The sequence below is a fragment of the Camellia sinensis genome, chromosome 5 (assembly GCF_055761805.1).
Source record: "Camellia sinensis isolate YWXY chromosome 5, ASM5576180v1, whole genome shotgun sequence".
NCBI lineage: Eukaryota > Viridiplantae > Streptophyta > Magnoliopsida > Ericales > Theaceae > Camellia > Camellia sinensis.
In genome coordinates, this window is record NC_138965.1 from 151,984,210 (window position 1) to 152,003,062 (window position 18,853).

An 18,853-nucleotide genomic window follows, 5' to 3' on the forward strand; every position below is an offset into this window, starting at 1 on the left:
TTGTTGGTTACTCGACTCCACAAATTTGGCCCGACTTAGTATTTGATTTTACTGTTCTACAATTATTTAAACCTTTCATATTTTGTGTAATTTTGGAGTTATCATATGATTTTGAGAGGTAGATAGACCACTGCTATTCTCTGCATTCATGTTAATTCTTCACTCATAAGCATTTTAAATTAAATCATATACTAATCTTTTATGTACCTGTGTGCTTATTAAGAGCTCGTTTGGCATTGGTTAATATAATCAATTTTTTTGTGTTAGGATTTTTTTTGCTTGCCTTTTTTAGTCTCGTTTGGTTTTTGTTTTTGAATTTTTTTGACTTTTGTAAGAAAAAAAATGTAAGGATTATGGGTAAAAATTAATATTTTGTCTTATTGATTTTTGTAGTCAATTTTGTCTTTTTGTGATTATTTAGCCCGAACATGTATGCCAAACTGGGGCTAAGTTGTTTATTATTTTTCAATTTCTAATTCCCTTACAACAAAATGGAAGGACATTTCATTGACTCTATAAATTGGGAAATTATTCAATAATTCTTGAACACCATGTGGCTATATTCCAAGCTAATAACCAATTATTTAGTTCCATGTTGTTCCCCTATCTCCAACATAAATCGTGGGCTCCTACCCCTTTCTACCAATCAAAACCTTATGGAGTATCACGTGTTTATACTTCGGGAACACTGAATAATCATCCCTATAAATCAGAACTCGTTTGGCATCAGCTAAACGGGGGCTTTTTGGCTAAAATAGTCACAAAAAGACAAAATAGACTTTTTAGTCCAATAAGACAAAATGTCACATTCAAACCATAATCATTTCATTTTTTTCTCATAAAAGTCAAAAACATATCCCAAACGAGACTTTTTAACCACAGGTTAAAAGGGTCTTTTAGGAAGTGAGTTATGATCCACTTCCTAGATTATAACCCACTTCGCTCTCTCACAAAAAGTTGATTATAATCAGTTTTTAATCAAAAAATTGATTATAACCATCTTTTCAAAATAGCCCAAAATAGCCAAAAACCCAACCCACATCCCAAACGAACCCTTAGTGAATTTTGGAATCGATAGAAATTACCTTGAGGGCTTTTGTTTCTTTTAAACAGAGTAGTTTACAATTTAAGTGGTTTAAATTTATTTTACAAATCAAAGTAAATTCTTTCAATTATTTTTTCAAACCAAAGTAAATTGTTGAATGGAAAATGATCTATAAATAATATTTTTATAGAATAATGATGTGGCAATAAATTATTTGAATTTATGAGTACAATGTTTGGGGGTATCATTTGATTCAAAGTCCCACGACACAAGCTCATATTGGGTTGGTCTAGTCCAAATAAGACTTGGGCCTAATGCTTGAAACTCATTCTGCTGGTTTACTTGTGCAATACGATCCACCCATCACTTCATTTTTGTGAGCTCGACAAGGGGCCCGTTTGGGAACAAATTAAAAAAAATTAAAAGTCAATTTTTAATTTATTTTAGGTCACATCAATTTTCATATAAAAAATTTTAAAAATTTAAAAAGTCAAAAAATTAATTTTTAACTAACTTCCCAAATCACCCCAAAATATATATAAATTTTAAAAATTAAAAAAGAAAATAAAAACTTATAGGAATGAGATGAGAGACAACTTACTAGTCCGCTCATGAGCTCGTTTGGCCACAGGCTTGGGTTTAAGATTTTTGGCCAACGAATCGATGTGTTAAAAAAATCAACCGAGCAAGTTTAAACATTATTGGGAGAGTTACGGGCCGTTTCTTTGGACCAGACTTAATTCCTAAGAAGTCTTGACCCAAAATAATTTAGTTCATCTTCCATTTTTACCCTTTACATTCAGTTTAGTAGTTTTATCCTAAATCCAAACACATCTTCTCTCTCTCTCTCTCTCTCTCTCTCTCTCTCTCCTATTTCTGTCATTGGCACACCATCTCCTCTTCCTCCTCTACCATATATGTCACTCGGCTCAACCACCATCTCCTTCTCCCTTGTTGCCATCACCGTTGTTCCTCCCCCATCATTCATTTGCTAGCTTCAACACCGCAATCCTCCATCATCGATCTACTATCTTCGACATTGTCGTTGCCACCATCTTCCTCTATCACCAATCTACCGTATTCGACATCGTCGTTGCCACCATCTTCCTCCATCACCAGTTTGGAATGCAAAGTATCCAATTAGTGCATTGAAAGGTGTTTTTGATCTTCTACAGATGTGACACTCCAAATATTTAATTAACACAACACTATTCAAAAAATTAAAAAAATAATAATAATAAATAAATAAATAAAATAATAACAATAAGGGTAATAATAATAATGATAACAAGAAAATAAATAAATATATATATAATTACATAGTTATACGTGCTAAGATATAATCTAATTTGTTAAAAACGCGATTAATATATTCTTTAGGGGCCAAAAACCACGCAATTACGGAATTATGACCCAAAAAAAGGGGGCAAAAAGGAGAATATAGTGAAAGGTGGCCAAGTTTGCTAGCAAATTAGGGGATTCACCTCCTCTCCAGCGCTTTACCGTCCGGCTTCCTCCAGCCATTCCATCAGATGGAGACGCGTGGCGACAACGGATCTGACGGGCGAAAATGGAGCCACGTTTGTGAAGCTCAAGAGACAAACAAAACGACGCCAAATTCTATCGTTTTGGCCAAATAGAGGTACGTAATGAAAAGTTTATTTTTTGTTTTTTTATTATTTTGAATTACATATCCAGATTCAGATCCCTTCTCCCGTATTTTTCATAAATTCAGAACCCAATCCCTTTTTCTTTCTCTCTCTTTCTCAGAACCCATTCCCCTATCCATGATTCAGTTTTTTTTTCCATTTATAATTGATCGACGGTGGAAGACTTTGACATCCTCGGACTCCATCATTTGAAAATCTTTATTTACCCAAACAATTGTAGACACCAAAGGTCAGATTTGTAGTATTTTATTTTTTGTTTTCTTTTTTCTTTTGTTCAAATCTATTCCAAGTGTGTGATGAAATGCCTCAATGAATCATGGGCTTGCAAACATGGGTGTAAATCATGGTGAAAATTTGGAAGTTAGATGCTCATTTATACATGTTTGCTAGTCTGTTTGAGAACCCACCTAAAATCTGGAAGCAATAGTTTTCATGCTCATTTATATATGCTCATTTATAAAAGCTATGTGATTATGAAACAAGCTGTTTGGTGGGTAGGCATTTCAATCTTTTTTTTTTTCTTTTTTTTTAAACTATCTGTTTACGTTTAATCTCTATGAAGATATCTGTGTGATTATGAAACAAATTATTTGGTGGGTAGGCATTTCAATAAAAAAAAAAAAATTTTGGTGTGTTATAACTCTCCACGCCATGATGAAAACTATGAAACAAGCTATTTGGTGGTAGGCATTTCAATAGGTTTATTTATTTTTTATTTTTATAAACCCTCTCCATTTAATCCCCATGATAAAAACCTGTGTGATTATGAAAATAGACTTGTTGAAATGTGTTGTAATTTTGAAAAATGTTGTTTGAATTGAAAATATGTGATTCTCTCTATACTTACATTTTGCATTACAAGTGTATGATAAAATGCCTCAATAAAATACTTTGTGATTTTGAAAAATGAATTATGTGTGATGAAATGCCTGTGGACTAGGAAACTTATTACTTATGGCTCTGTGAAATGCTTATGACTGAATATTAGAGTCCTCCATTTTCTATTTTCTTGGTTTCTTTTTCATTCTATAGGCAATTTGACATTATTAATAGAGAGAGATTCCCCATCATTTTGTGAGTCCTCCCTTTCTAAGTAGAGCATTAATTTACACATTGACATTGGTTTTTTTTTTTTTTGGTCTTAATAATGTACTAATTATTTGGTAAAATGCTACAATTAGGAATAACGTGTCAACGGCTTACACCTCCACTAGTTCGATGTTTGCCTTTTCGAAAATCGAAGTTGCAAATGTGGCCAAAAAACGTGCGAATAGCCTCTGTGATTACTTTGCATGTTTAGCGCCTGCTAGCCAACATGACAATGCATCAAATATCCAATGGAGGCCTAATAATATTCATAGGAAGAATGAAGATAGGGGGAGGAATGATTTTGAAAGAAACAAGGAAGCTTTGGACAAATTGGAGTGAAGGTTAGAGCAGCTTGAGGCAAACCAAGGAGTTATGAAATTGCTTTCAATGACAAGCATAGTGTGTATTGGTTTTAGCATGCTAATGGTGTTAATTTGTTTAATGTTCAAGTGAATGTTGTAAATTTATACATTTGGTTTTGGAATGGACAGATGGTTTTGTAGAATGGTTGACAAATGAATGAAAGAACCACTGTTATTAGTCATTATATGTGTGATTATATGTGTGTTTAGGTGATTGATGTGAAAATCCATATTTTAATGTGTGAATTACATGTTTATAACATTATATCTGTCGGTTATGAGAAAATCTGTTGAAATTACAACAGTTGGATTGAAAATTGAAGGCCTTAGAGGCGCGATAATTAGAAGTTGACTTTTCAGTTATGATTATCATGATTTTTAGGACATAATACGAAATTTTGTAAAAATTTAATTCGTAATGAATTAATTGACTTTATTGGCTAAATTCTTATTTAAGCTCACTTAAATTGATGGCTTTAGAGACGCAATAATCAGAAATTGACTTTATAGTTATGATTATCATGATTTTTAGGACATAATATGAAATTTTGTAAAAATTTGATTCGTAATGAATTAATTGGCTTTATTAGCTAAATTCTTATTTAAGCTCACTTAAATTCAAGGCCTTAGAGGTGCGACAACCAGAAATTGACTTTACAGTTATGATTATCATAATTTTTAGGACAAAATATGAAATTTTGTAAAATTTGATTCGTAATAAAATAATTAGCTTTATTGGCTAAATTCTTATTTAAACTCACTAAGATGCCTGGGATGAAATTATACAGAAATCTGGAAGCCATATAAACAACACATCAATACATTCACATTCTTAAAATCTGTAAGTTATATGCTCCCCAACACATCAACATATCAATCTGAAATCTGTAAGTTAGATGCTCCTTTGGAAGCCATATAAACAACACATCAATACATCCCCATTTCTTAAAATCTGTAAGTTAGATGCTCCTTTGGAAGCCATATAAACAACACATCAATACATCCTTGTAAACAACACATCCCTGTAAACAATCCCTATAAACAGTCTCATACCCATCTCATCAAATATGCTTATCAAGAATAATATCTACAAAATCAACTCTTGCAAGATATTCTTCATTGTCCCAAAAATAAAATTCCATACCCAAAAAAAATCACTTCTACGATTCAATGGACCATATAGCAATAGAAATATTCACAATCCAAATTTAATGTTCACAATAAACATTCCCAAATTTAATGTTAACAAAAAACTTTCACTTGCAACAATCTTCATCGGTCTCCAAGAATTTCTGGATATATTGGTGTAGGGGAATTCCGAATAATGTTTAGATCGGGAACCTATGAAGTAAAAAAACATAATCAGAATGAGTTCAAAGCATAGAATTTAAGGATATCCACCATAATTCATGTTACATACCTGATTGTAATGTGTGCTAGTTAGAGCATTGTGATAACTTAAGCAAAGTAGGTCCTTGAAGTAAGGCTCGAAAGTTGGCATATTAAGGCTCTCCATTCCATGTCCAAGACATTGAATTTGGTACTTTGGCTAATGGCTGCCTCATATGTGGGAGTATATTCGAAGATATATGTACATTCTAGAAATTGAAATTTCTTGAAAAGAACTTGAATAAATTTAAAAATGCAAATATAAGAACACAAAAAATTAAGTATTACCTGCATTGAAGTTGGTACTTGAACATATGGTGGCATCATATGTGGGAGCATATTTGAAGATTTTAAAGAATGTAAAGATCATATTGAAAATTTTAGATGAAACCAAGTAGCATAAATTGAAAATTTTAAAGAATGTAAAGATCATAAAATATATATATATATATATTAAATTATACCTGAATGCGTTGCTTTTTCTTTCTTGAAGTCTCCAATGCCTTTTCCAAGCTACTTTTAATCCGTCGCCTTCCACGAATGGGGTCAATCATTTTCTTCAGTCCCTTCGCTTACATGACATTTTCACTGCCCTCATTCATTCTCATTATAGAGCTAGCATCATTTAAGTTTAATGATCCATTGGTGATACGTATACGCAACTTATTTTGAACAAGTGTAAGCAATTTTTCCCTTCTTGAACACAATCTTCATATGTTTCTTCCAATTCAGATGCCTGGGATGAAATCATAGTAAAGAGGGAGCACAATGACTTGTATCTGCTACTCTGTTCCAACTTAGGGTTAGCTTGAATGTCACACCCTTTGTAATCTTGGACAATTTCAGCTCTTGCTAATTTGGTCCACCTTTTAAGGATATATTGGATTGGAATTTCCGTTATGATCATTTTATCTTTAAGAACCTTAATAACATGACTGCACAATATTCCTTCCATCTCAAACAACCTACAAGAACAAGACAAATTATCATCTTTGTCTTTCTTCACTTCATGCATTGTAGATTGTTGATATGCTTTGACAATATAAACCAAACAATTATCCTTGTGAACAAAATTTGCTACGTATAACTCAAGTGAACCCACATATTCATCTTGAAATTCTTCAAAGATAGTCTTTGTGTAAACTTCTCTTGCCTGAATCAACATTAGAACTTGGACTTTTATCCTGGGCAACTTGTATGACAATGCATACTCAGTTTCATATTCCTTATATCGCTTCTCATTAAGCACCCTTTCGAAATGAGTGAAAAATTGAATCAAATGGTAATTTGATCTCAAGTACTCTTTCAAATCAGCATTTAAGCTTTCACTAAGTTGTGTGCTCTTCATCCCTGCTGACCACGTCCACCTAACATATGCCCTAACCCATTTTTTCCTTAAATGGAAAATGCTTTGCAGCCATAAATTATCATGAACATCAAACTCATCTAACATAGTATTCTAAGCTGCAAAAAATTCCTCTTCATCCTCATACTCATCTATAAACTTTCCCAAAACACTTTTTACCCCACCAGGACCGCTAAAAATGCCACTCATATGTTTTACAGCATTTTGCATCATATGCCATGTGCATAGCCTATGATATGTGTTAGGCATCACATATGAAATAGCCTTAACCATTGCTGCATCCTGATTTGTGAAAATAGTTTTTGGATGTTTATTTGACATTGCCTCTAAAAAAGTTTTAAACAACCATATAAACGAATCGGTTGTTTCATCATACATCAATGCAGCTCTAAAAACAATGGTCTCTCGGTGGTTATTGAAGCCAACGAAAATAGCAAAAGGTCAGCTCTCTTTATTAATCTTGTATGTTGTGTCAAATGTTACAATATTCCCAAATTGACCGTAGTCAATTATCATTCTAGCATCTGCCCAAAAAATATTTGTTATTTGCTCTTCAGTATCCAACTGCACAGAATGAAAGAATGAAGGATTTTGTACTGTCTGATCTTGAAAATACTTCAATATGCTCCCTACTTCACCGAATTCCAACATTCTTTGTCTTTTTGTTCTTAAATCATTCTCTTGATCTTTTTTTAAAAACCCAACATATTCCCTTCCACCTGCCTCTCTACCCATTAACTCATAGGATGACCTAAAAGGTATCCCACAGTCATCTGCCAAATCTATTTCAATATATTGAGAGGTGGAAATTTTTCTTTGAGAATGAAGCATATGAGCACATGTACTTACTATAAGGGGATGGTTGTGTGTTTCTACAAAGTTGATAACTCTATACTTCCAAATTTGCCTGATTAATTTAATGCTCATCAAAGCACCACAACCGGTCCTTGTCTCCGCCCTAGGAATCCTTACAGCAAAATCTCTTTTATCAGATTTTCTAAGACCCTCTTTAGAACAAACAAATGTCATTGAAGTAATTTCACCGGCCTTACTTTTGTGAGCATATCCTTTTCTAATACTAAATCCAACTCTTCCTTCATAAGAATTATAAAATTCATAAGCTAATTGTTCAGAGTCAAATTCCATACCTAAAATGGATTTACATTGTGTATCATCCTCGCCATGAACATCTATTTGGGCAGCAATTGTTAAATCATCCATCTTCAATATATTCAATACCTAAAATGCAAAAAAGTAAACGTGATTTTTTATCTAAGAAATATGTGAAAGCAATACATGGCTTAATGTTCTTAAATGATATTGAGGCTCTGTTTTACACATTAATGTTCTGTTTCATACTATCTACAAAATCGATATTTTCTTTTTCTAAATATTTGATTTGTGGAAAAATGATTGTCTTCTCCTAAATCAATAGAAAAACTTTACAGAAGTGTCTAAAAGCCTAACCTTAATTGATATGACAAATCTATTTCTGCTTGAGAGTGAAAAAAATCTGTTAAGTGAAATATGAGCATCATATACGCACCAGATTTTAGGTGGGTTCTCTAAAATTACCAAATTTGTGAGCATCATATATAAATGAGCATATATAAATGAGTTCTCAAACATACATACTATTGCTAATCTATTCAATGAAATATGTGAAATATATAAATGAGCATGAAAACTATTGCTTCCAAATTTTAGGTGGGTTCTCAAACAGATTAGCAAACATATATAAATGAGCATCTAACTTATAAATAAGCATATTGTAAAACATGTATAACGCAGCGGGTAAAAATTACCAGATCATACTTTAGGTGATAGAACCTGAAGCAAAGAATCTTGTGGGTAAATCGCGTGCTTTAAAAATGCGAACAACGAACACCCAGCAGTGGAGTGATACCACAATATGAGTATCACCCACACAAGTCATAGTGCAAAAAGCTCGATCGTTATTTTAATGGGCGAGAGTCAGTATGGGAAAAAACATACGTTATTTGATTCATCTCATATCCCATATATCGTATCAGATATATAGGCTCAGTATATCATCTATCCATATCAGTTGATATGATAGATATAAATATCATGAGTGGGTTATCCAAATAGGTTTTAAATTCAAATTCCAACTTACATGGATAAGGTTCAAAAGAGTCATGGATCATGCCACATGAGCGCCCAATTTCTAACATCTCTAACTCACACATGAGTTGGTATGACAATCCCACATCTCTATCTCAATCTCCCCCAAAAATGAACAATCTCATACTAGCCAATGCACCGTGCGACCGCTGAGAACATCTGCATGTGGGAGCTCTATACTAGAAACTCAAAAATGAGCCAGCATAGAGACAGCAACCCAAAAATAAAAATAATGTCTCATATACCCCATACCAATCTAATCACACTGGTCCAAAAAACATCTCTAATCCCTCAAAAGAGCATGTTTGACCTTCTCAATTCTTACAATATATTCACAGTCAATCCGCCTCTCATACAAAGCGGTGTGAGTTGCCGGCAGTGAATATACAACAGTGGTGTAATACTAGATGGTCTTCTATTGGCCCTCATGCCATTTAGTTTAGGATTGACTGTTTTCCCAGTGATGTCCCTTAAAGCCGAAACATACATGACCACAGGCAACATACCAAAGTAACAGAACATTAACCCCTTACCTTATAACATAATCAAAGGTCACAAAAGAGTACATAAATGAAAGTCATGTCAACAATGACATGTAAGACTCACACAGTGAGGAAACAAGGATCCATTTTCTCACCTCATTACATGTTACGGTGGAGTAACTCTTCCAAAAGAGTGACGTCATACTCGATACAACGTACAGATCTTAGTCTAGTCGCGTTCTAGCGCCTAACTCGAATTCTCTATTTGCGTGCTTTCTAGGCGCCAAATGAGATCTTGCATCTGGCTAATCATAACAAGCACAACATGAAAAGTGGGTACTAACATCCATGTTCGGTCCTTAACACGACATCATCTTGGTTGTAACCAAGGCGACATATATAGTGGATAATTTAAGCCTCTCTTGGCTCCAAATAAAACTAAACCACTAGTCTCATCCTTGCTCGCTCTCAAGCGCCAAGGACGATTGCTTGTATGAGTGAGCCAATCTTGCCTGCTAACATCGTCATCTGCTAATCATTATGACACAAACCATAACAGTGTCAACATCTCATCATCTCACAACAAATAAGTGATCGATTTTAAAAAACGCGACCACAATCTGCGTAATTCTAGATTCCAAACATAAGCTTTATCATCACCTCTTGCGATAAGTATATACAACAGAATCCACCATGTGTGCCTCACACGAAGTGATTCAAGATCACTACTCCTTGCGCAATAACCTCTCTAAGGATATTTTGGTGACCAATCTGTGTTCATTCAAGATGCGCCCAACTAGCGTATTGAATCTTACAAAGAGCAAATTAATATACTACTAGTAAAGCATTCTATCCATAGTCTAATGAGCAAGGTCAATGTTTAAACAACTCAGTTGACCATTTACCAAAGATAACACTTATCATGCCGAACACGCCCATATAGTGTACTTCAGGCTCCCACAACAAAAAAAAATAAGGAATATAGGTCATCTGTTTCTCCCAAAGACAATTCGAGGATTCACTCAATAGCTAAGGCTTTGGCTTTTACCGATAAGTAAGTTTATGGGTTTGTAATTTTGTATCTAGAATCATTTTAGGATATTCCTTATGTAAGTCGTCAAAGACAAACCGGGAATTCGCCTAAAACAATTCCTAAGGATCGTACATCCGAGCATATAAATTACATCACTCATGTCCATCATATCTAAAACAGAGGACCGCTCAGCCTACGTAGTGACAACCTTATAAATTCCTGGCTCATAATGACTAAGTAAGGAAAAACTTTTTTTGGACCATTAATCATGCCTTAGTGGTCTTTATCGATCATCGTTGGCCTATTATGGCTTGACGAAATCTAAGAACCACTATTTGGATAACTGTTTTAGGCTGTAAAAGATTTATTAGAACTAGCAACCTTTTTGCGCTCCTAACTTTTCACCATAAAAGCATAAGGTAAATCCCTATGGATTTACTTATCCAATTCTCCAACGAGAAGTTAGGTCACAACGTCCACAAATCATTGTTCCGAACTTATGTCAATCATAGCCTAAGTTGAAATAACCTCACTCCCCAAGAGGAAGTCATCTCATGGTCTACACTTTTTTTCAATGGTGCGACTTTTTGGTATCTAGCGAGCCTTATACATCAACAATGACTATCCAAATTGCGCATAACTTTAGAACAGTTTCGCGTCATAATAGAAAGTCAACCAAATTATAGAAATGGTTAATCCTCAAAGACTTTGTCTTAGACTGCGCAACGTTGATCCACTTTCTAAAAATAGGGGACTAGAGCCTTTGGCATTATCCTAGGCTCTTTATCATCTTGCGGAGCAATCATGAATGTTTCCCTCTCAATCACCCAGTGATAACGTAGAAAATTTTCACATTCGCTGCCACGCAACAAAGAATGTACAGTATTCTTCTCTAATGAAGTAATCCACTAGTAGGCACATCACTCCCACTGTCCCTAGGATATTGAAAATTTCTCTCCATTCTCAACTAGGCTACATAAAGCGCTATGCTTAAAATTCTCTATCTTATAGAGTTCCAAAACTCTATTCACGTCACCTTTACTAAGAAAACTTTATATGACTTAGTTACACTACCACAAAGCTGCTTACCTATATGCACATGACCCGGAGGGTTTACATGACAGCATACAATAATGCACCACATGACCCTATATGTTTACAAGACAGCATACAATAATGCGCTATAGAACCCTAGGTCTTAACTTCGCAACCTTATAAGAAGTAAAATAAAGATAAGATGCTTAACGTTTACAGATTGCCCATAGATGGCTCTCCACTAACCCATTACTCAAATAGAGTGTAAAATTTGATATGGAGGGCATTTAGTCAGGGATATAGGCAACAAACTAAAGTGCAATTCTCAATTAGGAAACATTTTGCGCCATCATCCACCTAACATTAACAATACTTAATTCATTATCTCTACTACACTCTTGTGTTGCTGAGTACTAGGAATAATCAATTTTCTAAGCATCCATTTCTCTTCACAGAGCTTTCTCAAAAATAACTCAAATAGATACTCGCCACCTTGGTCAAAACTAAAAGTACAAAAGCTCTTATCTAATTAATCTCGATCTCATTTGTGCAATGTCAAAAATCATTTCAAAACTTTTTGACTTATGGGAGATCAAATAGTCTTGACTAAGATACGTATCGTAATCTATACATGTGTCGAGATTTGGGGCTAGCTATCATACCCTTACACATATCCAGTCACAAATATCATAGTGGACTAAATGCGCCAATACAAATGCCCTTCTGCGACTTTCCTACTTACTTTGTGCGCAACCATTGCGAACAAAGTTACATATTCACATGAGAGCAGAATGTCACAAGCGAGTGGGCCCGAGAGAGCCTACTCAAACCATTCATGTCATCTTCTCATTAATGTGATTAAGTATAATAAGCCACCGGTTCATGACCAGTGTCATAAACTAATTCCAATCATCCTAATGTGTGAGTTCTTGAAGACAAGCTTTAAAGGTTTAAGCTCAACTAGGTAATGACTCAAGACTAATTCATATTCACTAAATCATAAAAGGATGTCATGGAGATATCAAGTGCACCTAAGTCGCAAATTTAACTAGTAAGTGCTAATCCCCTACACCTTCAAGTCAATTTTATTCTCCATACACTTTACTACATCTAGTTGAAAGATGACGATACTCCTCTTACTATCTCTGTTTCTCACTTCATAGTTACTTGCAATTAATTCTACTATCCACAAGAATGAGAGAATAAGCTATCAATCTATGACAGCTCCCGAAGTAACTTAAGTGCAAATTATGCTAAAGAGTCTAATTCAACACAATGCTCTCACGAGCCATGCGCCAAATTCTTAGAGTCATAACAACCTTATCGGCCTTGGCGTTTTCATTACTATGCTACAACGTTTGCGCTTAGTAGTAAACGTTATTCAAAAAACATTAGCCTAGCTAAGGAACCATAAAAAGAAGCATCTCATCATGTCTCACACTTAACTGGGAAAACAGTAAGTGTCCAGACTTAGACAAGTTGGCAATGCTAATAGATTTTGCAGCCATTTGGCATTAATCTTTTCACTTAGTGTTAATAGATTTTGCTGCTACTAAGCGCTAATCTTTTAACTTCAAGTGATACTTTAATGCACACTATTATAATGCGTGAAATTTTGCTCCATCCAACACCAATAGTTGGGTAGAGAGAAAAACACTTCTCATACTAGCTACTCGTCTTACATTTAATGACTAACTCATTTAAGCTCGCATTTCTTAGATGACGTGACTCTTGAATGTTACTTCAGCCAATGATGCAACATCATTATAAGTCAAATTACAAAGTCAATCCGCGCAACTCAATAGTCAAGATCATATACAGATCTATTGAGAGCTTACTAATTTCACAACTCCAAAACTCACCAATCAAAACTACGTAGCGTGCCGCTAACCATAACGCCCACATCAATTTTTATTATGCTAGACAAGGTAACAAAACTACAGCGACGTTGAGTCATGTTTTCTTAGTTTGGCTTAATTAAGGTCTGACCTAAAGTCTCAAAGACTTTTGCTCATCTAAAGAAAATGATTATATTGTTGACATTTGAACATCTCTACTAAGTTTAGGTCAACCAAATTAACCTCCATAAACTAAATCAATTTAGAGAGAAATTTGCATTGGGATTAATTTCATTAGCATAATATAATTTTGTTGTAAAAAATCTAAATTAAATAGTGACAATATTACACAAGTCGCAAGATCGAAAATCCGCTATGCTCGTAATCATCTCTTACGTTATAGGTGACAATTATCCAAAAATTTAATTTAATTCATGCGCAAAATATTAGTTTTTGGGAGTAAATCTACAAACATTTCTCTCAACTGAACAACCTCCCACTGACTATGACATGTCTAAAAGTATGATAAAATATTCTAATTCCACATAATAGCATCTTAATGTAGATTCACAATCAACTCATGCTATGTTACATTTAATAATGGAATTTAAATAAAAAACAATTAATCATGCTATTCTAATTACAACATGTTAGAAACTCTAGGAAAAAAATAACAATGTGTTGTGTTTAATATTCAGATTATGCCATAATAGAAAGTATATCACTTCTGAATTTTTTTTAGAATTTTCTGGTATTTTCTAGAATTTTAAATAATTAATAAACACACATAAAATCATAAATAAACATTCCAGAATCTGGGAAAATGCAACAACCATACCAGCAAATATTAAACCATTACAATGGTCTATAGTAAAAATTTCAGCTCCAGAAGCTTAATCATGCAACATTAGATGCATTTTAAAGTAGAAATAATGAATTATTATTTTAGGAAAAATATTTTTATTTTCATAAAATTTTAAAAATTTTACAGAAGATAGAAAATTTAATTATGAGTTTAACAGTACCAACCACGCTTAAAACAAAGCTATAACGAATTACTTATGACCATTTAAAGCAATTCTGAATTTTTAAAACAAACAAACAGAACCTTATACCCAGCCGCCAAACCAGCCAAGCCGGCGCGGAAAACGGCACGGCTCGGCTCGATGGGCGGCTCAACGCAGGGCGCGTGCGTGGACAGTGCAAGACGCGCGCATAGACAACGCGGCTGATGCGCGCGTGATGGCGCGTGGGAAGCGCGCCTGACACGTGATGACGCGTGGCGCGCGCGTGGCGGTGTTGACGTCGTCAGATGGCGCGTGCGGCTCAGGCGCCGCCTTCCAAAGTATTTTCTGGTCCGATTTTGGTACTGCCGGACTCCATTTTTCAAAATAAAATCAATGGTGGTCTCAAAAATTACATTTAACAAACCCAAATAATAGAATGTATTACACTCTCTCTCAAATGAGAGTGTAAGTGCAGAAACTCTGCACTTCATCTTCTTCCTTAAGCCACCAAAAAATAAAACGAACCCAAATTAGGGTTTGATGTATCTCATCAACCGTAAATCCAAATCTGACAAATAATATATGGTTTCGAAGGTCTCGAAATAAAGATTCTAAATATGTAGGATTTGCAGACTGAAATTAAAACATGTAAAACCATCATGCATGTAAAGTTTCGAAAATATAAAATGGGTCTCCATTTTTTTTGAAATCTAACCGTTGGATTTTCATGAAACTTTGTAGAACTACAATATATATAAATTTTAGGTCGATTGAAGATATTTCGAAAAATTATTAATTTTTATGCATATATCGTGCATATATTTATATAAAATTATACACCTATTTTAATGCATAAAAATAAGTACGAAAATACCCATTAAAGCTCTGATACCAATGTAAAACATGTATAACACAACGGGTAAAAATTATTAGATCATACCTTAGGTGATAGAACCTGAAGCGAAGAATCTTGTGGGTAAATCACGTGCTTTAAAAATGCGAACAACGAACACCCAACAGTAGAGTGATACCACAATATGAGTATCACCCACACAAGTCACGGTGCAAAAAGCTTGATTGTTATTTTAATGGAAGAGAGTCAGTATGGAAAAAAACATACGTTATTTGATTCATCCCATATCCTATATATCGTATCAGATATATAGGCTAAGTATATCATCTATCCATATCAGTTGATATGATAGATATAGATATCATGAGTGGGTTATCCAAATAGGTTTTGAATTCAAATTCAAACTTATATGGATAAGGTTCAAAAGGGTCAAGGGTCATGCCACATGGGCGCCCAATTTCTAATACATATAAATGAGCATTTAACTTCTAGATTTTCACCATGATTCACGCCCATGTTTGCAAGTCCATGATGCATTGAGGCATTTCATCATACACTTGAAATGGATTTGAACCAAATAAAATAATACAAATCTGACCTTTGGTGTCTACAATTGTTTGGGTAAACAAAGATTTTCAAACAATGAAGTCCCAGGGATGTCGAAGCCTTCCACCGTTGATCGATTATAAATGGAGAAAAAAACTTAATCGTAAATAGGGGAATGGGTTCTAAGAAAGAGAAAGAGGGAGAGAGGGATTGGGTTCTGAATTTATGAAAAAGGTAGGAGAAGGGATCTGAATCTGAATATGTAATTCAAAATAAAAAATAAAAAAATAACTTTCCGTTACGTACCTTTATTTGGCCAAAATAATAGAATTTGGTGTCGTTTTGTTTGTCTCTTGAGCTTCATAAGCGTGGCTCCCTTCTCGCCCATCAGATCCGTTGTCGTCACGCGTCTCCATCTGGTGGAATGGCTAGAGGAAGCTGGACAATAAAACGCTGGAGAGGAGGTGAATCCCAAATTAGGAGGTGAACCACCTCTTAGGCCTAAGTAGTATAGGTAGTGAATCATCATGTAGGAACATAATTACAGGGTGAGTCACCTGCTTAGAGCTCGGGTATAAAAAGGAGTTGCGGGTAGCCAACAGAAACAAAAGAAAAATAAAATAAAAAAGGGAAAAACAAAGTAAGAAAAGGCTGAGAATCAATATTAAGGTGAGTTATATTATACCTTAAGTTACCATAACATATTTTACGTATGTTTTAAATTATCATAATTTATTTTATAAAGTTATATTTTATAACTTATATTTATATTTCAATTACGTTAATTATTTTCTAAACTCCATTTGCTTAAACTGAAACCTATGGATATGTTTGTTTAAATTTTAGAAATTATTTGACAATAATTTTATAAACAATTATATTTTGTAAGTACCACCACGGGAGTCTCATGCCTTAGGGGACTTAAATAACCATTGGCCTCTGTTTGGCCACTTTGTGATCCTCTATTTGTCATGGATCCATTGACCTCAGTTCTGACTGTTACTCATGTGACATTTGTGTTTGTTCTGTTCTGTACCGTGATTATAGTTATTTATATAATTTCTATATTTCAGTTTCTGCCACTTTAAATGATTTGTTTTATCGTTTTAGCTTGAATAACCATTCATGATTATTTTGTGTCCCCTATACTATTAGCATAATATTTCTTACTCTGCTGTGTACTTATAGTTGTTACTTTTTCAGGTGATGAAATGTAAGAAAGACCAGTAACCTCATATAGTAGAACTCGCATAAGAATTTGATACTGATCCGTTATTTTGTCTTTCTTTTATTTTCTTCCTTTTGTTTTTTTTTTTTTTTTTTTTTTTTTTTGATAGTCGGTCACATAATACTAATAAAAGCTCTGTAGATGTATTTTTTTTATTAAAATAGTAGAATGAAATTAATTTTCTGTTTAATTATTTCCTACTTCCTTTTTACCTTCGTCTGCGTCATTTAATATACGATTAAAATTATTTAGTAAGCTGCGATTCCAGTCCTAAGCTCCTGGGATTGGGTCGTGACAACAAACGTGTAACTGACCTAATAAATTTGTTATTTAATTTATGAATGATAAATTTGTTACTTAATTCAGTGATAAATTTATTGTGATGCCCCTCTCTTTCTCTTTCAAATCAAGTCTGCTATTTGTAAATTTTTTAACAAATTCAACAGTGATAAATTTATTACTACGGTTTAAACAAATTTATCACTGGTTTAAACAAATTTATCACTAATTTTAACAAGTTTACTGATAAATTTATCATTGGTTTAAACAAGATAGGGGTTCTGATTGGCATTGAAAATACATAGATAAACACTTCACCGTTTTGATCTAACACCCTGAACACCTCTCTCATGTCTTCTTTTTCGTCTCGTTCATCCATTATTAATTGGTGCATAGCTCCGAACTCGTCAATGTCAACACACCCATCTCCATTTATGCCGATTTTATTGATCTCTCACAAATTTAACACCATCTCTATCAAATCCAAGGGCCACAGAGGTTGTTCCCATGTTCACCAACACCAACAGTTCGATTGCCGAATCTTCGGCGCAAACTTCCTCACTGCCGTGACCCCCCCCACAACATTACAGTGGCACAATCAATGGCTCTTGTAGTATAATAGTATGGGCAAAATCGAGATAAAAACTTAAAACCTAATGGGTAATAGATTCAATTATTGGGACCGACAGGTAAAAAACCCAACATTATTTTCACTATTTGATGGGTTCATTTAGCACGAAGGTTTGGGTTGGGTTGGGATTATTTTAGCCACAAAAAGATAAAATAGATTTTTTTAACCTAATAAGACGAAATGTTACATCCAAATCATAATCATTTCATTTTTTCTCTGACAAAAGTCAAAAAACTCATCCCAAATAATGCTTTTTTGCCCAGGCTAAAATAGTCAAAAAGCCAAATAGCCAACCTACATCCCAAACGAAGGTATAGTCTCATGCCGACTCATAAAAACACATTTAGTATGTTTGGTTTCAGTTTTCTGAAAATTGTATTTTTTGTTTTTCGTGCTTTTTTATTTTTAGTAAATATTTTTTAAATTTTAAACAATTTTTTTTTTACCTTTTTAGATGCACCTTACTTAGATGTATGTAAATAGCAAAATATTTGTGAAAAAATATTTTAAATAATTAATAAACATACAAAAATATGAAAAATGTACTAATTTTTCATATTTTTTTTGTATTTAGTGTATTTTTTAAAGATTTTTTCATAAATATTATACTTTTTATGTGTATTTATGTTAAGTGTGTCTAAAAATTAAAAAAAAAATTGCTTAAAATATTAAAAAAATCATTAAAAACATTAAAATACGAAAAATAAAAAAATAAATTTTTTAAAAACTATATTTTGAAAATCAGAATCAAACAAGCTGATTACTATTATATAAAAATTATGAATATATAATTATCTTTTAAAAAATTATATTATAAAAGTACAACTTGATGTCATTTTCAAAACACAATCCCCA

The 18,853-nt window shown here is 33.6% G+C and overlaps 2 protein-coding genes and 1 long non-coding RNA gene across 3 annotated transcripts; 1 reads left to right on the top strand and 2 right to left on the bottom strand.

Moving 5' to 3' along the window:
- The first annotated feature begins 2,697 nt into the window (after positions 1-2,697).
- On the top strand, positions 2,698-4,348 carry LOC145790923 (uncharacterized). The gene is made up of 2 exons (XR_014330328.1): positions 2,698-2,944; positions 3,897-4,348. It is a non-coding gene; the product is annotated as an uncharacterized LOC145790923 (long non-coding RNA).
- A 1,838-nt stretch (positions 4,349-6,186) lies between these two features.
- Positions 6,187-7,008, bottom strand: LOC114270751 (protein FAR1-RELATED SEQUENCE 1-like). The gene has a single exon (XM_028212335.2). It carries the CDS (start codon positions 7,006-7,008, stop codon positions 6,187-6,189), a length of 822 nt encoding a protein of 273 aa, XP_028068136.2.
- A 354-nt stretch (positions 7,009-7,362) lies between these two features.
- On the bottom strand, positions 7,363-8,142 carry LOC114270750 (protein FAR1-RELATED SEQUENCE 5-like). Its single transcript, XM_028212334.2, has one exon. The coding sequence runs from the start codon at positions 8,140-8,142 to the stop codon at positions 7,363-7,365; it is 780 nt and encodes a 259-aa protein (XP_028068135.2).
- Positions 8,143-18,853: the final 10,711 nt, after the last annotated feature.